Genomic DNA, 23,153 nt, shown 5'->3' with positions numbered 1-23,153 from the left:
TTAGTAAGGCATTTGACAAGGTTCCACACGGTAGGCTTATTCAGAAAGCCAGAAGGCATGGGATCCAGGGAAGTTTGGCCAGGGGGATTCAGAATTGGCTTGCCTGCAGAAGGCAGAGGATCGTGGTGGAGGGAGTACATTCGGATTGGAGGGTTGTGACTAGTGGTATCCCACAAGGATTGGTTCTGGGACCTCTACTTTTCATGATTTTTATTAATGACCTGGATGTCGGGGTAGAAGGGTAGGCTGGCAAGTTTGCAGATGACACAAAGGTTGGTGGTGTTGTGGATAGTGTAGAGGATTGTCAAAGATTGCAGAGAGACATTGATAGGATGCAGAGGTGGGCTGAGAAGTGGCAGATGAAGTTCAACCTGGAGAAGTGTGAGGTGGTACACTTTGGAAGGACAAACTCCAAGGCAGAGTACAAAGTAAACGGCAGGATACTTGGTAGTGTGGAGGAGCAGAGGGATCTGGGGGTACATGTCCACAGATTCCTGAAAGTTGCCTCACAGGTGGATAGGGTAGTTAAGAAAGCTTATGGGGTGTTAGCTTTCATAAGTCAAGGGATAGAGTTTAAGAGTCGCGATGTAATGATGCAGCTCTATGAAACTCTGGTTAGGCCACACTTGGAGTACTGTGTCCAGTTCTGGTCGCCTCACTATAGGAAGGATGTGGAAGCATTGGAAAGGGTACAGAGGAGATTTACCAGGATGCTGCCTGGTTTAGAGAGTATGCATTATGATCAGAGATTCAGGGAGCTAGGGCTTTACTCTTTGGAGAGGAGGAGGATGAAAGGAGACATGATAGAGGTGTACAAGATAATAAGAGGAATAGGTAGAGTGGATATCCAGCGCCGCTTCCCCAGGGCACCACTGCTCAATACAAGAGGACATGGCTTTAAGGTAAGGGGTGGGAAGTTCAAGGGGGATATTAGAAGAAGGGTTTTTACTCAGAGAGGAATGCACTGCCCGAGTCAGTGGTGGAGGCAGATACACTAGTGAAATTTAGGAGACTGCTGGACAGGTATATGGAGGAATTTAAGGTGGGGGGTTATATGGGAGGCAGGGTTTGAGGGTCGGCACAACATTGTGCGCCAAAGGGCCTGTACTGTGCTGTACTATTCTATGTTTATGCTGAGCAGAATAACACAGGAACAAGCCCTAAGGCCCACAAATCATGTGCCAAATTTATTAAGCTAATGCTATCTGATTAAACTAACCCTTCTGCCAGAACATGGTCCATATCCCTCTGGATACTCACATGCATACAGTATCTGCCTCTGCCATCATCCCGGCAGCCCATTCCAGGCACCAACCAGAAATAAATGCAATATTCCAGATGCAGATTAACCAGAGCTCTATAAAGCTGCAACATAGTTTTCTGACTCATGCTTCAGCTAATAAATGCAAGCATGCCATAAGCCGCCTTTCCCTCCCTGTGCAGCCATGTACAGAGTTCCCAAGTTCTCTCTGTACCTTGTAACACATACAGCAAATCTCTGGTGTTTATGATTCCCTTGGTACATCAGTGTTTTTGAGGCTGTGTTCTTTTCCTTTATAGTGCAACCCCCTCATTTGTCTGGGTTCAACTACAGTTGCTATCTTTCCACACTTTTGCAACCTATTTTTGGCTCACTATATCCTACACTACCCACAATGTCAGCAATCTGTGTATCACCTAAAAACTGGATAACCAAACCATCCACTTTTTCATTCAAAATATATCATTTTTTAGTCTATGATATCCAAGTGGCAAGATATCATAGATCCAATACATCTTAATCTTCTGGATGAGGGATCTTGTCAAATGCCTTACTAAAATCCTTCTACACAAAATCTACTGCTCTACTTACATCAATCACCTTTGTCACCTCCTCGAAATGCCTAATCAAGTTAATAAGGAATGATCTGCCCTGCACAAAGCCATGCTGGCTGTCCATAATTAGGCCATGCTATTCTAAATATTTGTAAAACACATCCCTAAAAATCCTCTCCAATAGCCTCTGATGCGAGACTCACTGGTCTATGATATCAAGTCTACCCAAGATGGTGTGTGGCAGAGTGTTGCAACGCATTGCAGGCTGCTCTCTACACTTCTGTTATAATTATTCTACCTTTTTAAATCTAAATTCTGTCTCTAAGACTTCAATTCAATGAATCAATCTGTACGAACAGTGTGCATAACAGCAATAAACTAGTTCCAGTTCTAATTTCAATTGTCCCCATTTTCATCCTTGGGGGGACAAAAAAGGAACAACATCAGTAATTCACCAGTACTCCAGGACCTCACCTGTCGCTAGAGAAGACACACAGATCTTGGTCAAGTTTCCAGCAATATCATTGTCTTTCTCAATAAGTTGATGTGTATCCCATCAGCACCTGAGGACTCATCTACCCTAACAATCTTGTAGAGACCAAGACCATGACCAGCTCTTTCCTTATCTCTACATACCCTGACATATTAGTATGTTCCCCTCACTTCATTACCTTGTATCTGTAATTTATGGATTGTCCAAGCCAAGGTTTTCATTGTACCTGTACCTTACTGTACATGTGGACATGAAAATAAACTTGATTCAAGCCTCAAAATCGCAGGACCACTCTTCAAGCCGAGGGTCAAGATGTACCATTTCTATTCCCTTGTAATAAAATAATGGACCAAGAAGCAGATTATGTCCATATAGTTCCAAAACAAATGTACAAAGATATTGCAGTAAGCAAAGAAAACTATTTTACGTAGTGCAAGCTTTTGTGCACAATGTCGTTAAAATTTTGCTGGAAGTGGTAGGCAGTTCTCTACATGCATAATTCTTCAGTAAATTACTTCAAAGTGCTCTATGCAGATACCAATATTTGTCAAGAATCTTTTCAGTGTGTTTGACTAGCATCAGTTAGTGTAAAGCACACAAATATTAGCATGCTGCAAAGCTGCACCATGAATACAAAACTGAAGGAATCTTAACTGAGTTCTTTACAGGAGGGTGAAGATCTCAACCTGCACAAGTTAAAGAACCCATCCCTTTCTGAGCCACAGCTTGACTTGTTTCCTGACAAGAGATTTGTTACATTTTGCATGAAAATTGTTAATTATTCATCTTTACTGCTGGAGACCATAACCTCCAGCATCCTTACTCCTGTTGTCCGGCATTTCAATATCCCAAAAGAACTCGTAAGGAAGTCTTGAAGGTTAGGGTAATTTTTTTTCACTGCATCAGGGATCCTGGTTCAATTTCTGCCACCATCTATAATGAGTTAATATGTTCTTCCCATGACTATGTGGGTTTCCTCCAGATGCTCCAGTTCCCTCTCACGTTTCAAAGACCTACAGTTAGGGTTAGTAAGTGGTAAGCATGCTGTGTTGGTGTGGTGAGACCAGCAGGTTGCCGCCAGGACATCCTCAGACTGTATCTCACTCTATGTTTCAATGTATATGTGACAAATAAAGCTAATCTTCAAAATCTTTAACTCAGAGGTTCATATCCATACCCACCAGTAAAGTGCAGTACTTCCCCGAAGCACCATTTGAGGTAGCAATTCCCAGTGGAATCTACCACTTCAACAGCTCGAACCACAGAGGAGGCTGTAGCTCAGAACTCACTCTGCTTCTGAAAACATTGATGATAACTCATGACACTTACAGAGCACTAAGTGTTTGCGACATCTGTGCTCAGCCCATTGTGTTAGACTGCCCATTGCCCATTGTGGCAATCTGCATAACTGCTCCAGATACTCTGCCAAGTGTCTGTGCAGGACACAGTTTGTTTACACAGTCAAATACATTTCTACTTCAGCATGTTTAATAATATGTCTATCCATGAAAATAAATAAAAATAAAAAATCTTTTAAATGTTTTAGGTACTTGAAAAGGAAGTGCAGCAATTTAATAATATTTCAGAACCTCGTTACTGGTAGGTACAGATCTCTATTTTTGTGTTTATTTTGAAAGGATTAAAGTTAAATTTATTTATTATTACCCTACATTTATGGGTTAGAGTTCAACTTCATCATTCACATAATGAATGATTGGCCAGTATTACACACAAGTTTATTTTAATGTTTTCTGTTCCCGTGGATTTGTTACTGCGTAGTGTTCTTTTCATTGGAGACAACCACTTCTGTAAATATGCTGTGGGCTCCACTAAAGATGGGTTTTCTGCATGAAAGTTCAATGTGTCCAGATCTGTCCAATCAAATCATTATGCTGATGATATTGTGGCTGTAATAGCTATCAATGGGCAATAAATTATTGGGCTATTGCTTCCAATTAAGTTTATTTGGAAAATTCACCTAAGTACTTCTAATTGTTAAAAGTTATGAAGAGCCTCGATCAAGGTGACAACTACTACCATTGAAAAAGAAAACTATTGGGAATATATGAAAAAGCATGGACGAATAGAGGCAAATTAATTCTCATCCCATTTGCCAGCACTGCAGCCTTCTATGACTTGGCAATTCAAGCATTCAACCAGAATGTTTTAAGTGTGTCTATCCCGCCACCTACTCAGACTGGGGTTCCAAACTCCAGCCACCTCTAGGTGAAATATTCTTCCCTATATCCTGTCTCCACCACTTTCCAATTCACACTGAACCTATGCCCTTTAGTTTAATACAGAAAGGTTTCCTACATTCCTTGCATTCTCCATCCCCCTTTCCCATTCCAGAATCATCTCCTCTCAATACTCAGCACTCCACCCACTTTGCACCAATTTCAACGCTGTCAGGCAACCCACAGATTAAGGTAGTGCCATTGTGGTTTGGTGCACTAAGCTCAACCTCGCAAAATCCAGGCTGTAACACTCAAACACCTCCTCAGGCCATGATCCCAGGAACAAACACCATCATCTCATGGACCATTACAAGATCTCATTGCATTAAGTGATCTATCCTCCAGAATTCCTCCAATTTGATAGTTCCTCAAGCTTACACTGCCTGCTTCTATCACATTCCCAAGATCCGTAAGCAGGACTGCCCTGGGGGACACATTGTTTCTGCCTGTCATTATCCCATCAAGTGTACCTCTTTATAGCCTGATTTTGACCTATCTTACCATCCCTATTCTGTCCATTCCTTGGCCATCTATATATATCTGGCATACTTCTTATACCCTCCCCAATCAAGTTGAAGCCATGGACACCTGCATGTGTCCCAGCTATGCCTGCCTTTTTCTTGGCTATATGAAATAGTCCATGTTCCCCAACTCTTTCTGCACTACACTGCATTGGTGCTGCTTCCTGCACCCATGCTGAGCTGATCAATTTCATTAACCTGGTCTCCAATTTCTACCTTGCCCTCAAATTTACTTGGTCCTTCTCCGACACCTCTCTCCTATTACTCGATTTCTTTGTCTCCATTGTTGGGGACAGACTGTCTACTGATATCTTTTATAAACCTGCTGACCCTCACATCTTGACTATATCTCTTCCCACCTTGTCACTTGCAAATATGTTATTCCTTTTTCTCAGTTCCTCCATCTTCATTGCATCTATATTCCAAATGAGGCTTTCCATTCCAGAGCATCTGAGATGTTAAAGAATAGGATTTTACCTTCCTCTACCATATCTCCCGCAATCCCTATCATCCATCCTTATTCCATCTTCCTGTTGCCATAACAAGGATAGAGTTCCCCTTGTCCTTACCTACCATCCCACTAGCCTCCACATTCTGCACCTCACTTCTGGCTTACTAGCTCATCTGCTGAGTTCTTCCAGCAGTTTATTATTGGCTTCTTTTTCCAGTATCTGCCCTTTGTTGTATCACTACCAATTTTCATGCATTCTGCAAACTTCCTATTATATCTCATGCACTCATAATCAAATCATTAAGGTATATAACAAACACTGAGGTACACCAGATGAGACAAGCTTTCAGTCAGAAGAAAACAAATCTCTACCATCACCCCATGCCAAATCAGTTTAGGATCCAATTTATCAGCTTTTCTTGGATCCTCTGTGCTCTTGTATTTTGGAGCAGCTTTCCATGTGAAACTTCGTCCAAGGCTCCACTGAAATCCATATTGACTTTATGTATACGTTTTGTTATCAGACTGTAAAGTTCAGCTCTAACGGGATCTTCCTGCTAAGAAAGACATACTGACTATTTTTGATTACCCTTCCTTGTCCAAAAGTAGTTTAATTTTGTTCCTAAGAAGTTTTTCCGGTAATTTCCCTTCTACTGATACTAGGCTCCCAGCGCTGTAATTACCCAACTAATCCTGGCTCTCTCTCTCCTTCCTGAGTAAAGACGCCATACCTGCCATCCTTCAGTTATCTGACACCTCTCCCATGGTCAGCAAAGATTTAATAATCCCCTTCAAACCCCCTGCAATCTCCTCCCAGGACTGAGATCCCCATCTGATTAGCCCTTATGTGGATGATCTACTGTTAGGTCTGCTAAGACATCTAATATCTCCTTTTCAATGAAAGTTCCTCTATAAGCAAGTCACGAAGCATCTCCATAGTCAAGCAAGTGCTGAAAGACACAAAGTTCTTCATCGGTGATGACCCAATTCCAATGGTATCTGAACAGCCTGTCAAAAGCCTAGGTAGATAGTATAACACCAGCCTCACGGACAAAGAGCAGGTGCAGTAACTAAAACAACACATCGCCAACAGCCTGGATAACATTGACAAAACCATGCTGCCTGGAAAACCGAAGCTCTGGTGCTTACAGTTTGGACTCCTACCCCTGATGATGTGGCCACTCGCTGTCTATGAGGTCCCACTAACAACCGTGAAGAAACTTGAGTGAACCATCACGTCATTCGAAACGAAGTGGCTTGGTGTCCCAAGGTGTATCAGTAACATCAGTCTCCATGGTAAAAAGCAGTCCTTGAACTACCTTTCACTGGCCTTACAGAGGAATTCAAGTGTTCTAAGGTGCACCTACAGATAACACTCAAAGACTCTTGTGACAAGACCATCAGTAATGCTGCACAGTCCTTATCAAATGGCTGCAAACAGATTTAGCTTTCTCATCAGAGCTACATATGATGTGCTTCCCTCACAAAAAAAAAACCTCAGCCACTGGTTCGGTGAAGACCCAACTTGTTCCCTGTGCCCAATTCCGGCAACCCTCAGGCGTATCTTGGCAAGCTGCAAAACCAACCTCACACAAGGCAGATACACATGGTGTCACAACCAGGTCTTGAAGAGTCTGACAGCAGCAATCGAGACCAAGAGGATAGCAACCAACTTCTTGTCTCCTGGAACGACTAATGCTCTGACACCAGCAGCATTCATCTGGTAGGGAGAGAAAAGATAACTAATCTCCCTCCTAAGCCAGAAATAGGACAGATGAACATGGCCTGTGACTGGAAAATGCTAGTGGATGTCAATAAACAACTCATCTTCCCACTGGAAATTGCTACCACAAACCTTAGGCCAGACTTTGTTCCCTGGTCCAATTCATCATCGTCTACATCGTGGAATTCACAGTCCTGTGGGAGGATTCAGTGGCTGAAGCATATGAGCGCAAAAGGCTACATTATGCTGATCTAGCAGCTGACGCTCGGGGATGAGGCTGGAAAATCAAAGTTTGTCCTGTGAAAGTGGGTTGTAGGCGATTTATAGCCACATCCACCATCAAATTGCTGAAGGAGCTAGGGATCGGCAAGCATCAGAGGCAGTGCAAAGAAGCAGTCACCAGTTTTGGATCAAGTGAAAAGACCTCTCCTGGGCTCCAGGATAGCATCAAGAATGTGGGAAGACACAGTGGGTGGGGGTGACTCTAGGAAGCCAGAAGTCATCGTCGAGCCCTCCAGAGATTTAGTGGACTAATCGATAAAACATCGAGGGAGGAGGATGCCCACTTGAAAACCCCTGCGAGACAGCCCTGTGCCATTCCCAACATCAAGGCAGTCTCGAGCAAGTGCTCAGGACCTGTTGGAATGAGGGATATGAATATCCCATCCTGCGTTTTTTGATTTTTTTTTAATGTATATAAAGGGAACTCAATCTAAAATAAATTAGCCAGTTATTGGGTAGGATCAGGCTAAAGGAAAGGGTCCTTCCTTATCGAGCTACTGATGAGTTGCACTGTGTTTCTTCAACTGTTGCTCACTATGATGCACAAGTACAGAACTGTGTGGAGTTCCTCTACTGATACATCAGACCTCTCACTACAACCAGTTTTATTTTGTTCATTCTAGTGTCAATAAGTAAATACAATTGATGAATTAATGTATAAACAAGATGACTAACTTATGTATCTGCCATACACAAACAGGAAACGGGAAGGAAATGTGGTTGCTTCAGCTGACTGTTTCTTCAATTACAATGGAAACAGGACTGTAATTGATTTTCTAAATGAAGACTTGCACTCTGCAATTCTGACTGCCTTCAACAATGCAGAACGTGCTGCAACTCCTGTTACTGACTTTGCACCTTTAAACAGTAGTGACATTCAGGATGTATTTAAACGTAAGTAGAAGATTTTAGCACTTATTTGGTGAAATAGCCCAATAATCCAGAGGTGTTTAAATCTCACTACAGCAGCCGTGGAATTTAAGTTAAGTTCGTAATTTGAGAAAAGAACAACCACCTACCGTGAATCAGTGCTCCTCCATTCTGAACAATACTTGGCAAAAGCACAAAATGTGTTCTAGGTGGGTGTCTTTGGTAGCTTAGTTCTGAGCATCAAAGCAGTCTGACGTCAGGCATTAAATATTATAGTGATCGTAAGTGGCACAAAGGAGTATGATAATGAATGCCAGCGGTCAAATATCCCACCCCTAGGTTAGCACTGATGAGCATTGTCCTAGGCCCATCCATTTTCAGTTGCTTCATCAATGACCTTCCTTCCATCATAAGATCAAAAGTGGACATATTTGCTCCTCCGCAAAAGAAGCACTCCAAGTCTTCCTGCAGAAGGTCTGGATAACATTCAGACAGGGGCAGATAGGTGAAAAGTAATGTTTGTCCCACGTAAGTACAAGGCAATGGCATTCTTCAACAGAAGACAATAAACACATATCCCATTGTACCCCTTACTTTGTGTCACTACTGACCAGAAATGAAACTGGAACAGCCACATAAACATGGTGAGAGATTTGTTACTCTTTGTCAAGTGACTCAACTCTGACTGCCCAAGATCATCTTGAGGGTGTAAGTTAGGAATATGATGAGATTCACTACACCTTTTTGGCTGATTTCAACTCCAGGAAACATTCTACCATCCAAACCAAAGCAGCCCTTTAACTGGTACCTTTTCCCCAAACCTAAAGATTTATTCTCTCCACCACTGTCATACATTGACTACAGTGTGTGCTATCTACAAAACTCAGAAAAGCAATTTTGTAATCATAATTGAGCTATATTTCTGGAACAGTCTACCTGGTACTTGGGTATTTGGTGTAGCTTCAACAGAAATTCTGCAGTAGCTCACCATCGCCTTCGCAAGGAAAGTTAGGGATGGGCAACTAATGTTAGCCATTTCAACAATGTCCAAATCCTGAAAATAGATTTTAGAAGATTTTTCTGTTTTATTAATATAGGACTTTGTTGTCTGCCTATCCTCAAAGGAACATTAAATTGCCAATCCTCAAAAGCAAAAGAAATCAGTTATTGCTTACCCTGTTAGTAAAATAAAATGTAATATAGATTCATACTTTAGAATTGTTTTAACTAAGCTAAATATGTGCATGAAGTTATTCTTAAGAAAAATGTGCAAGGACAGGAAAAGAACAACTCAGAATAGTAATATAGATGGTAATTTGAAAAATCAAGACTTACCTATTATCCTCTGATTTTATCTGTAAAGCAGGGAGATAACCAACCTTTGCACAATTACTCTTCAAAGTACTGAGTAGAAATGTTGCTCTTCCTAAACATTCTTGGTAATGGAATCCATTATTAACAACAGCATTAAAGCATAGAACAACTTATTTTTCATTACAGTAACTCGCAACCAGCTACTGAGTTACTTCAGCTGCAATAATACTATATTTTCTGGTTACATACTTCAATGGGATGAGCAACATGGAGTCATTTGCCGATCTCCCTGTGACATGGACTACTGTCTCAATCAGGCAGAGTGTCAACATCAGCCAGCTGGACCTATGTGCAAGTATGAAGACATATTTTAAAACATTGAGTAGTTTCTCACCAAAGTGCAAGGAAATTGATTTATTTGTGTGCAAATTGTCACTGCTGTAGGCGAACGTCATTGATAACTTGTATATATCTTACCACCTACCTCTCCTCACCTGGCTTCACCTATCACCTTTCAGATTATACTCTTTTTCCTCACCCCACCTTCTTATTCTGACTTCTTCCCCCTTCCTTTCCAGACCTGAAGAAAGGTCTTGGCCTGAAATGTCCTCTCCATAGATGCAGCCTATATTTTGTGTATGTTGCTTTAGATTTCCATTATCTGTAGAGGTTCTTGTGTTTATATATCTTTTGAAAATCTCTTCTCGATGGTGAAATGAAAAATCCACTGTATAATGCTGCCTTGGATTTTAATTTTCATACTTATATGGGTCATTCTAATGTTTGTTCTGTGAAAGCAGCCCCATCGTAAAACAGTGACTATTGGAAATAATGGACAGGTCAAGTAGTACCTATAATTAGAGGAGATACTGATATGAGCTCAGGTTTGTAATTCTAACAAAACTCTCTATCTGCTAAATTTTAGATATGTTTCCCTCAGTAAAATTCCTTATAGTGCCCCATGTATCATAAATTTCACCGAAATTGTATTAAACCCAAGGAGACCTCTCAGATTGTAAATAGCTAACAAAAATATTTAAGCTTTAAGCATCTAAGTAAACTGAGCTAACAGTACCCCAAAAAAAACAAGAGCTTGAAGCAGCATTAACCTCTCAGATTCACGCTCATACTTTGAGTCTCTGGATGACTAACCTGTAGAGTGTTTTTGAGTATTTTATTTTTATTTATGATTTCAAGGATCTGCTGTGTTTTTCTTTGCTTTTCCAGAACCCTCGGTTCAATTTACATGGAACTGAGGGGAAAGAAAACATTTAGAAACTCCTAAATATCTTCAGAAATAACAAAAAAAACTGAGCAGCTGCTGAATTTCCCAACATTATGCAACATAGCACCAATACACCAGGTCTTTGACCACTCACCACCCCCTAACCATCATTATGAGGCTTGGCAAATCCCTTGAAGAATTATTAATTGCATCTCAGTTGTAGGGGTGGTCACTGATTTCTCACTCAGTGAAAACAGCCAAGCCTTTGGCAATCTTGCTTAACCTCAGCCTCCCTAATCCGACCTTTCTGCAACAATTACAGTGAATTCCAGTTAATTGAGAAATATCAGGACGAGTACATTTTGGCCCAATTAAGTGGCTGTCCCAATTAGCCAAAATTTCATGAAATAGTTAAAAAGATATTTTAAAAAAGGCAAACTAACATTTGACTGAGTAAGAAATCATGTATTTAAATGAAATACAGAACAAATTAGAAGATCATAATACGACTACAGTACCATAAAACTGTGTATTGGTTCAGAATAGTTATCGACAGAGAAATTCATTCGTATTCTTTTGATTGATTGTAAATGAACAAAATCAGTGTGCATCTAAGTTTAGGTAATGGACCGCCCTCATACAATACTTTCAATGATTGCATCTCCAAATCTTCGTTTTCATTGTAACATTCAAGATGATTGTTGATACCCTCAAATTCTTCTTAATTCCTGACTTGTAGAAATAGTGAAATCGTTTCATTTTCACTCCTGGCCATTTCTCACATCTCGAAGCCTGAATGTTTGAAACTGCAGTGAGCAAAACAGTTCCGTATTGTCTCACTGTTTATTTCTCACCGACTTTCAGCAACAAAAGTCATGGCTTTTTGAACACAAACACACGGAATTGATACTATTTAAAACTGGTCGCTCTAAGCATGGTGCAATGTCTAACAACCATGCAAGTGCACACGACTGATGTGTGTTAGAACCTGTTCGGCAACAGTCTCCTGTCCCAATTATATGGAAAATAATTTTCTCAATTAGTTCTTGTTCTTTAAGGGTTGTCCCAAATAAGAGGTTGCCCCGATTAACTGGAATCCACTTTACCATGTTAGGGCTCCGGTGAATTTTTTACTCTTATTATTTCTCAGCTGCTATTTACCTATCCATGGTTAAAAATTGCTGAATGTGTAAATCATAATTTATCATGCACAGCTGTGATGATGTGTTTTTGTATCTAGTTCCTTTATTAGGTTTAACTTGAATTATTTCCAGGCGGAATTTTAAGATACATCGAAATGCCAGCGTGAAGATCGATGGGTAACAGTTTTGCCTCTGAGCAAGAAAGTTAATTTTCAAATCAAAGTTGAAAAAAACTAAGTACAAAAAACACAGTTATTGCTCAGAATTGCACCAGTGAAAGAGCTGTCTTTGACTGAAGCATTGAACTGAGGTTCCATCTGCTTTCTCAGTAATAATGACAATCCCAGGCACCATTTCAAGGAAAGATTGGGGAGATAAACTTGGTACCTTGGCCAATATTGAATCCTCAAAAAAAGAACAAAACAAGTTGATTTACTACTTTGCTGTTGTAAGAATATGCTTTGTACAAATTTCAGAATATACTTCTGTTGGCGGAAAAATGCTTAAGAGCAACCTGAAAACAGAATGGCTGTGATAGACTTGCTAACACATTCAAAAAGGCTGGAGCAGCTCAGCAAATCGGACAGCAGCTATGGAGGGGAATAAACATTTGATGTTTTGGGCCTGCCCTCTGACTGAGGTCTTCATCATAGACTTGCTAAACTTTTGAATTGCTAGCTTGACAATGCCTAATGCAATTATGTTTTCTTTTTCAGATGTGTTCCACGCACAATATATGACAGTTTCGGTGAACACTGTGAACACCTAGCAATAAATCTCAGGGCCTTTTTTGGCATTTTATTTGGAGCTTTAGCATTCTTGCTCTTATTGATGTTAGCCATATTTTTATGTGTGTGGAAGTGCAATTCATCAGGAAGATCAAGATTCTCAAATGACTCAGACAGGTATATTATTTATATTGCTCAAAAAGGATTGTTGAACATCTATACCTTTTTTCATTATGGCATTAATTTCCATAATGCTTATCACCAAGCCAGAGTGGTCTGTAAAATAAAACTGCTCTGGCAGTCTATCAGATTTGTAAATACTGCAGCTGATAATGAGAGAAAAAAGTAACCGTTACATAGGCTGTGATTTTCTTAATGAGCAAAATTATATTTCTTAATGTCAACCGTACCTTAATGTCATTCTAGACCAAATCTATATCATTGTAGTTGACTCATGACTGTTTCTTTCAAGGTCTCCTTCCTTCAAAAATCAGAATTGAGCATTTTCTGATGATTGTACAATGTCCAATTCCATTCACAGCTCATTGGTAAATAAATCAGACCATACCTACCTGCAGCAGGACCTAAACAACCTTAAATCACAGACTGATAATTGTCAGTTCCCACCCTGTCACCTGTAAAAATGCCATTCCCTTTTCTCAGTTCCTCTATACCCACTTCATCTGATAAGTGCCATATACAGTTCCAACAAGAGAGCAAGTGACCAGCAACTCTTTTTTAATTAAGGCATTAAGATTATCACGTCCCCTAGCAGGATTATTCTGAGGATTATCATTGACTGGAAATTAATGAGACCTGCTACATATTTTTTGTTGCTATACTGAATGCTGCAGAACGCTGATTTGCTGTTGCACAATTGGCCCTCCAGTCTGGACACTCATCGTTACGTCTCCCCTCATGGTTTAAAGAAGTCCTATAATGTGTCTGTGCACTGTTGCACCAGAAACCTGACATGAACCCTTGCCCTGAGTTGGTGTCCCTGCAGCTTGGTGTAGAGAGCCTGCCTGTGAGGAGTGGTGCCAGGCAGGCCGAGGTGAATGGCACAGTGCTCAGTACAATGATATGTGGCTCAGGGATCCATAATGGCTGGCAATGAGCACGCTGGCCATTGCTGCAGATCGGCAGCACCTGCTCTGTCTGCTTGTTTCCCCCAAATATATAAAGGACAAAAGAGAGGCAAGAGTGGATATCAGACCATTAGATGGCTCTGGGCCTGTACTCACTGGAGTTTAGAAGAATGGTGGTGGGGGGGGGGGGGGGGGGGAAGAGAGATCTCATTCAATCCTATCGAATATTGAAAGGCCTAGAGAAAGTGTGCATGGAGAGGATGTTTCCTGTAGTGGGGCAGTCTAGAACCAGGGGGCAGAACCTCAGAATACTAAGGTGTTCCTCTAGAATAGAGATGAAGGGGAATTTCTTTAGCCAAGGGGTGGTGAATCTGGAATTAATTGCCACAGACAACTATACAGGCCAAGTCTGTGAGTATGTTTAAAGCAGAGGTTGATAAAGGCCCTCAAAGGTTTTGGGGAGAAAGCAAGAGAATGGGATTAAGAGGGGATAATAAATCAGCCCTGATTTAATGGGCTAGCCTGGTTCCGCTCCTGTGTCTTATGATCTTATGGTTATGTGATAGAAGTTTCAGTCTCCTCCTCTGTTTAGCTGCCCATTCTTCCCCGCTGTACAAGTTTCATCCTGCTGTCGCCATTCATTGTGTTGCCACAGCTGCTGGAATGGCAGGTGTTGGCCACCAGGGTCCCAGCACAGCAGCTCTGTGGATGACACAACTCTTTCTACATATACAACTATAATGAACCCTTTTTGAAAGAGGAACACTCATAGAATGGGCACTGAAAACACATCCAGAACATAAGTAAAACGATGTTCTGGTGTTTGAAAGTAAGTCAGAACTGGGGCATCATGCAGTAAGGAAATCGCATCCCTGCTCTTCAGATTTGAAGGGCACAGGTCAGGAATGATATGGAATACTCTTTACTTGCCTGGCTGAGTTAGCCTCCAGCAACACTCACAAAAATCAGTTGTACAAAAGAGCCTATTCGACTGGTAGACCATCTAACACCACTAATGCACAGGTGTCGCATTGTGTATCACAACAAAATGCAGTGCACATACTTACTTCAACACACCTCTACTACCACCACCACCTCCTCCCCCCCACATAGACAACTCCAACAAGTGCATGGGAACACCACACCATACACATTGCTGGATCTCCATACTCAGCAATGCTGTGGATACCTTGTGGAGTACTGTAGCTTTTCATCAGAGCAGTTCACCACCAGTATATCAAGAAATTAGCAATGATCAGTCAACACTGTATTCAAAAAACTAAGTTATGACAGGTTTGCACCTGAATTCCACATCACCTTTTAATTCAATCCATTCTTTCGAGCGTCCATCCTCCTCAATGGTTCCAGTGGGTGTGACCGGCTATGCCAAGAATTCCACATGTAATCTATCCCCGAGATCTTGACAAATCTTCACCCAACTACATTTCCATGTCCTCAAACTATTTAATCCCAAAGTGGATCAAAACCTTTTGTAGAGATGCAGCTTTTCCACTTGGAGCAAATGGTGCAAAAAAAAAAAAAATCACGCCATAGCTCTGATCCAATCAGAACCATCCAGTCTATTAATAAATCAATTTTATTTTACAGCATTAGCTATGAGAACCGTCAGATATTCTCTTGGCAAGGTAATCCATGTAAGTATTTTAATCACAATCTTATAATGTTCAATCTCCAGCCTGTGATCAAAGTTTGGTGACCTCATGTTTAATTTGCCACTGGAGAGATGGTCATCCATTTGAATACTTTTACATTTTAATACCCAGAACATTACAGCACAGCACGGGCCGTTCAGCTCACAATGTTGTGCTGATCTTTTAACCTACTCTAAGATCAATTTCACCCTTCCCTCCCGTTTAGCCATCAATTTTTCTATCATCCATGCACCCATCTTAGAGTCTCAAATGTTCCTAATGTATCTGCTTCTAACAGCACCCTGCAGAGCACATTCCACTCTTGGTGTAAAAAAAAACTTGCCTCTGACATCCCCACTATAATTTTCCTCCAATCACCTTAAAATTACACTCCCTTTGTATAAGCCATTTCTGCCTGGGGAAAAAGTCTCTGGCTCTCCACTTAGTCTATGCCTCTTATCATTTTATACACCTTTGTCTAGTCACCTCTCATCCTACTTCAGTCCAAAGAGAAAAACACTAGCTTGCTCAACTACCCCCATAAGCCATGCTGTCGAATCTACACTATCCACAATATCACCAGCCTTCATGTCATCTGCAACCCACCCTTCCACTTCCTCATCCAAGTCACTTATAAGAATCACAAATAGCAGGGGCCCCTGAACAGATCTTTGCAGAACACCGATTTCCAGACAGATTTTATTGCGATGTAGCCTTGCCTGCAGGAAATGGAGTTCATTTCAACCACTTGTCAAGACAAAGATAGTTGCAGAATATTGTGTTTAAATTTAACATATATCTGATTATAACTGGGTAGTAGATTCAAATCAGATATTAATGAAGAGAAAAAGTCTACCAGCCAGATTTGACCTCAGCAGAAAATCAGAAATATTCATCTTAAAAACAGTTAACATATTTCCAGCATCAAGCATTTCTATAAACCAGAGTGAAATATGTGGAGATGCCTTGCTCTTTTGCAAGGTGATAAAAATCCACCAACCAAACTGATAAAATAAAAACTTAGCAGATATCAGCAACCAAACTGCTCTGCAGAGTTACAGCAACTTCTCTGCCTTTGAGGTGTGCAAACCAGCAGTAATGCAACCATTTACAGCAACAACGGCATGTCAGTCAGATACGCACAAGGCAAATTGATTATTTCTCTAAACCACATTTAGCTTATGTCCATACCTTTAAAAACTAGGTATGCTATTGGAGAATGTGTTCATGTTATTTCACCATTGTACCTGTGGAACTCTAAATGAAGTGTATTTATTTATTATTTCAGTTTCTTCTAAATTAAACAACACTAACATCTTGCCTTCTTTGGATGAAAAGAATCTGTCTTCGATAACCTGGAAGCCACATCTTGATAATGTCAATCCAGCTACAGAGGTACAAATTAATAAATAATAGTTACCAGTAGGGTATTCAGTATAATAGAAATTTTCCTAATTGAGTTTTGTGCAATGTTATTCCAGTAAAAGCATTAATCTCACAAACTATGGTTATTAATGTAAACTTCTAATTTTAAAATTACCAACACTATGGTTCAAGCTTTTATACTCCTTTTCAAGTTGAAATGAAATGTAAGAAAGTAACAGGTTTTATGATTTGTTCCTGTTATCTCAATCTTACTTCGCAACTTACTTGGTTCTTTTTCCAACTCTTAATTATTTTTCACTCAACAAGACATGTCCAGAACATCTTAAACAAGTAGATTCAGTTACTCACAGAAGGATAGCATAAAGGGTGTTTTTCCAAAGTGAAATTTAAGACAGGTCATTTGTGTAATTCCAAAATTTCAATTGGGTACTTGTTAGCATGGGTCACCCTTGCACGACTTTTGCTTCAGTAGCACATGAAATTGTGCTGTTTCCTATAAGGTATTCATTTGTGAGTATTAATGTTCAAAGTTAATTTATTATCACAAAGTACATATATGTCACATACATATATACCCTGAGTTTCATTTTCTTGTGAGCATTCACTGTACAACACAATACACGCAAAAACAGAAATCCAACCAACCAATGTTGTGCAAAAAAATGAATTCTGAAAATGTAAAAAATACAAATAATAATAAATAAGTAAATAATATTAAGGGTGAGCTTGAGCTAATTTGTCCCAGGAAGGGCCATCTTCCCAATGCAACCCATGGTAGATAAGCCCCTTACCCATTTATACTACTGACCCTCTCTAATCCCATCATCTTCTCTCCTCCACCTTTGCCTTCCCTCTATCCACCTCTCTGCAACACCACCACCTAATGCCACTTGGAGGCCATTTGATCTACCAAGGCACCCAGCAGACACTTCAGTCTCCAACTTTACGTCTGATACTCACCTGTTCCTTTGCATACCCTTCATGATCCTTGGCTGGTCATCATGTTCCCTGGGCTATGGCACAGGTTCCAATCCTCCTACCCCTTACCTGATCTAAGGCATCAGACAGAAAATTTCTTTGCCCCATCCCCTCTCCAACTCCCATGTTGTAATTATAACTAGGATTCCAATCAACCCTATGGCACCAGCTCTCATAACCTGTTGGTGTCAGCGTCGGATCCCAGGCAGCACCCTTCTGTAACTAGAAACATGCAACACCCAGACATTTGCACCTATGGACGCAGGTTAAAGAAGATTGTAAATGCCCCACTACAACTCCCACCTGGCAAAGGGATATGTGAGCATTGTTAGGCTAAAATATTTGGTCCTCAGTTAATTTGGGTGTTAAATTGGAAGTGCATTTGAAAAGAACACAATTTTTTCTTCCATCTTTATGATTAACTGCTACCAGTTAGGGGTCTACACTTACCTTGTGCAGACAAACAGGGATTATTGTGTGTTATCTGTACAGCCACAGGGCCTGGCTAGCACTCTGATATCAAAAACCCACCCCTTCCCAACCCTATCTCACTCCCCCACCACATGAAAATATATGGTGAAGACCTTTGCTGGATATAAAACCTGCCTGTAATCTTAATAGTTTTCTTAAACATTTGAAAATTACTTTATTTTCTTTTGTAAATGATATTGTAACCAAGGTATGCTCAGCTAATCTATGCAATATACAAATTACGTGAGAGAAATTTCAGCTTCTTAACAACTGAATACCAGTGAAACAAACAAGTTGCAGTACAAAGGTGGTTCAGCATGTATAACAGGAATTAAATTTAACTTGCTCAGTTTTCTGTTTATCTCTTGAATCTATTCTTCCCCCCCCCCCCCCACACGCTCTGTTAAATTGAAAATATAGCATCGGGGGAATGAATTAGACAGTTATGCCATTTCTGACTTTCATTTCCATGATCACAGGCCATCAGCACAGAAGCATATCATCCAGTCCATTAAAACAGCTCCCCTTATCCCCATGCCCTCCAAGTTACGATTTTTCTGTTTAAAGCTTATTGTTCTAACACTTTTAATCCTACATGGGTTCTGTTGGGTTTTCATCTCCTTTTTGTCCTGCTTCCGCTGATGATTCAATCTAGAACTTCCTGCCTGGTGTATTACACAGATTGGGCTCATTTCCAAGATCCACACCTGGACATTGTGAGACAGGAGTCAGTAACAAACCAGAGGTTAGATGTTGGTGCATCTGACCTTCCACACCACCACTGGACTCAGCACTGAGTACAAATATCTGAGAGCAAATCAATTCATAGTTCATCCTTCATCTTAACGCAAGGGATAGCTGTTCCTAATTATTTTTGGAAGTATTTTTCGGCAGCATGTCTTCAGAGCTGGATCATGCAATCCAGTTGAATAGGCCTCAATTCCATGTTTCCTCTCAGCTTCATGGGTTGGTTGAAGCAACCAAATCTCAAGCCCCCAGCTCAATTGGTTTGCAAGGCCACAAAACAGTGAGGCCTCAGGGATACATGTGAGGGAAGTGAAGTGTCAAACCAGATCTAGAGGTTCTAATTTCATACCATGCTCTTTTAATTTGTGGTATCTTGTTAACCAGAGTATTCTTTTTTAATTTACATTCATAATATCCAAGGTAATTTCAGCTTCCTGATTACAGTTCCTCACATTATTTCATTTCCAATGAGGGGGATTATCAACTTAATGTCCCACAAGATATCAAAAATTAGGCATCATATTGTGGTCTAATTAAATCTAAAAATGTCAGATAATTTCTGTATCTCTGGTTATATTACACCATTTACATTCCCCATATTGGCTGATTGTTACGGATTCATTTAACATTTTTAAAAATATGACAAAACTACACACGAAGTTGCCATCTCAAAATGGTTTGGAATGATGCATTATCCCATTCTCAGCAAAAAGGTGAAATTTCTTGTAATGAAGGAAAGATATTTTTCATATTTTTCCCTGACCAATGATCGCACTTAATGTAGATCCTTATTTCAAACCTGGAAATCAGTTCTTAAATTTTCCATCGTGTTTAGGCATCCGAATGACAATATAAACCATTGCTAATGAATATATTCTTTTCTTTCCCCCCAAAGATAAAAATTGAAAGACCATCACTCAAACGGACTGGTAGTGATTCAGAAATACCATAACTCCATCAGTCTGCCATTGAGAACTTCACTGATATTCTCCACTATACATCAAGTGACTCACAGACATGATATTTTGCTGCAATAAAAATCTCTTGCGGGTATTCATCAAATTAAACGTACTTGAATATTTTTAATTACCTACACTTTAAATCAACATTATTTTCTTGTATTATTTTAAAATGTAAACATTGTTAAAATTAATACTTATTATTCTCTGTCATAATGATGAAATTGACTCTCATAAAGGTTTATCGGTATTAATGGATTTGTTTTGTTCCTACTCTCTGATCATATAAGCACTTTGTTCTATAGAGTCAATTATCATTCATGACAGTTTTAAAGTTACAAATGCATGATTTTGTTAAACTAACTGGATACTATCAATGCAGGTGTGCCCTTCACAATATTGTACAAGGATGCAATACTTAAGTGTTGGAACATTAAAACATTACATTTTAGAGCACTTTAATAAACTCGACTATATTTTATATTGATACTGGAAATAATTGTGCATGTTTTGTAACAGTTTTAGATTCTGATTTTTGGGATAAAGTATGTTTTGAATATGAATTGTATAGTTTATCCTGTGTGGGGCAATAGTTTGTACATATTGATATGCATTTAAATATGTTAATTAATCTAAGGGAAACAGTTATAAAATTTTATTCTAAATATTATAATTTTGAATATATTAATAAAACAAGCAACTAGTTAATTAAGTGCATGTTTTTAATTGACGTAAATAATATTAACAAGGCCACATTTATTTCCTATCTGACCTCTTACTCTAACTCTCCTATTGAGTTCCTTTGAACGGTTTCTTTTCATTCTTTACCCTCTATGCTGAACAAATTTATTCTTGTGTGACTGCATTGCTCTGTTACACTATCTGAATTCCCTCCTCCATATAAACTCACCAATCCACATTCAATGTGCCAATTCCACTTTGTCATCCTATATGACTTCAATAGTTCCATCATCACAAGTATGTTCAGATTCTGATCTATTTATCACATGTACATTGAAACATCTGCGAAACGTGTCATTTGTATTAAAAACCAACACACCCGAGAGTGTGCTGGGGACAGCCCACAAGTGTCGTCACATATTTTGGTGCCAACATAGCAAACCCACCATGCTTGGCAGAACAACACAGAACACAACAAAATGGAACATACCGAGCAACAACGGCAAAACAGGCCCCTTTCTTGGCTTCCTCCCAGCCACCCAAGCACATACAGAGTCCTTAAACCACAGGACAGGCCGTCTTCTGCCTGCAGCTTGCAGCGGACTCACAGATTTGCAAAGACTGGGCTCCAACTTCCACAGCTGACTCAGAGACCCGCACACTTGGGCTACAGCCATAAGGCCTTGAATTCTGGACTCCCCATCTACCTTTGGGTTTTGATCTGGACTTCCAATCGACCTTCAGGCTTTGATCTTTGATAACAATCTAGAACTTGCAAATGATGACAAATGAGGGCCTGGACTCCGGGACCCAAAAGCCAGAAAAGAACAAAATCCATGACATTAAACCTGATTCCGATTCACAGATTGGGGGTGCCATCCAAGATTATTTCCTTAGATATTAAAGAGGATGTGCTGGAGCTTTTGGAAAGCATCAAGTCCGGATGAGATGTACCCCAAGCTACTGTGGGAGGTGAGGGAGGAGATTGCTGAGCCTCTGGTGATAATCTTTGCATCAATGGAGACGGGAGAGGTTCCGGAGGATTGGAGGGTCGCGGATGTTGTTCCATTATTCAAGAAAGGGAGTAGCGATAGCCCAGGAAATTATAAACCAGTGAGTCTTACTTCAGTGGTTGTTAAATTGATGGAAAAGATCCTGAGAGGCAGGATTTATGAACATTTGGAGAGGCATAATATGACTAGGAATAGTCAGCATGGCTTTGACAAAGGCCGGTTGTGCCTTGCAAGACTGATTGAATTTTTTGAGGATGTGACTGAACACATTGATGGAGGTAGAGCAGTAGATGTAGTGTATATGGATTTCAGCAAGGCATTTGATAAGGTACCCCATGCAAGGCTTATTGAGAAAGTAAGGAGGCATGGGATCCAAGGGGACATTGTTTTGTGGATCCAGAAGTGGCTTGCCCACAGAAGGAAAAGAGTGGTTGTAGACGGGTCATATTCTGCATGGAGGTTGGTGACCAGTGGTGTGCCTCAGGGATCTGTTCTGGGACCCCTTCTCTTCATGATTTTTATAAATGACCTGGATGAGAAAGTGGAGGGATGGGCTAGTAAATTTGCTGGTGACACAAAGGTTGGGGGTGCTGTGGATAGTGTGGAGGGCTGTCAAAGGTTACAGTGGGACATTGATAGGATGCAGAAATGGGCTGAGAAGTGGGAGGTGGAGTTTAACCCAGATAAGTGTGAGGTGGTTCATTTTGGTAGGTCAAATATGATGGCAGAATATAGTATTAATGATAAGACTCTTGGCAGTGTGGAGGATCAGAGGGGTCTTGGGGACCGAATCCATAGGACACTCAAACCTGCTACGCAGGTTGACTCTGTGGTTAAGACATACGGTGCATTGGCCTTCATCAATCATGGAATTGAATTTAGGAGCTGAGAGGTAATGTTGCAGCTATATAGGACCCTGGTCAGACCCCACTTGGAGTACTGTGCTCAGTTCTGGTCACCTCACTATAGAAAAGATGTGGAAATTATAGGAAGGATGCAGAGGAGATTTATAAGGATGTTGCCTGGATTGGTGAGTATGCCTTATGAGAATAGATTGAGTGAACTCAGCCTTTTCTCCTTGCAGTGAAGGTGGATGAGAGGTGATAGAGGTGTATAAGATGCTAAGAGGCATTGATGGTATGGATAGTCAGAGGCTTTTTCCCAGGGCTGAAATGGCTAGCACGAGAGGGCACAGTTTTAAGGTGCTTGGAAGTAGGTACAGAGGGGATGTCAGGGGTAAGTTTTTTTTATGCAGAGAGTGGTGAGTTGGTGGAATGGGCTGCCAGTGACAGTGGTGGAGGTGGATACGATAGGGTCTTTTAAGAGACTCCTGGATAGGTACATGGAGCTTAGAAAAATAGAGGGCTATGGGTAACC

General features: G+C 40.4%; 1 protein-coding gene across 1 annotated transcript in view; it reads left to right on the top strand.

Annotated features, from left to right (window-relative positions):
• Nucleotides 1-20,713, top strand: part of LOC140197010 (uncharacterized) — a 227,344-nt gene extending 206,631 nt beyond the window's left edge. Inside the window, exons 86-92 of the mRNA XM_072256942.1 lie at nucleotides 3,855-3,907; nucleotides 8,223-8,416; nucleotides 9,893-10,061; nucleotides 12,790-12,978; nucleotides 15,498-15,544; nucleotides 16,830-16,936; nucleotides 20,019-20,713. Coding sequence (XP_072113043.1) covers nucleotides 3,855-3,907; nucleotides 8,223-8,416; nucleotides 9,893-10,061; nucleotides 12,790-12,978; nucleotides 15,498-15,544; nucleotides 16,830-16,936; nucleotides 20,019-20,075 — 816 coding nt within the window. The 3' untranslated portion in view covers nucleotides 20,076-20,713. The remainder of the gene's footprint in view (nucleotides 1-3,854; nucleotides 3,908-8,222; nucleotides 8,417-9,892; nucleotides 10,062-12,789; nucleotides 12,979-15,497; nucleotides 15,545-16,829; nucleotides 16,937-20,018) is intronic.
• The last annotated feature ends 2,440 nt before the right edge of the window (nucleotides 20,714-23,153 follow it).

The sequence above is a fragment of the Mobula birostris genome, chromosome 4 (genome assembly GCF_030028105.1).
Source record: "Mobula birostris isolate sMobBir1 chromosome 4, sMobBir1.hap1, whole genome shotgun sequence".
NCBI lineage: Eukaryota > Metazoa > Chordata > Chondrichthyes > Myliobatiformes > Myliobatidae > Mobula > Mobula birostris.
The sequence above is the reverse complement of the archived record's forward strand: the minus strand, read 5'-3'. Positions and strand labels throughout refer to the sequence as shown.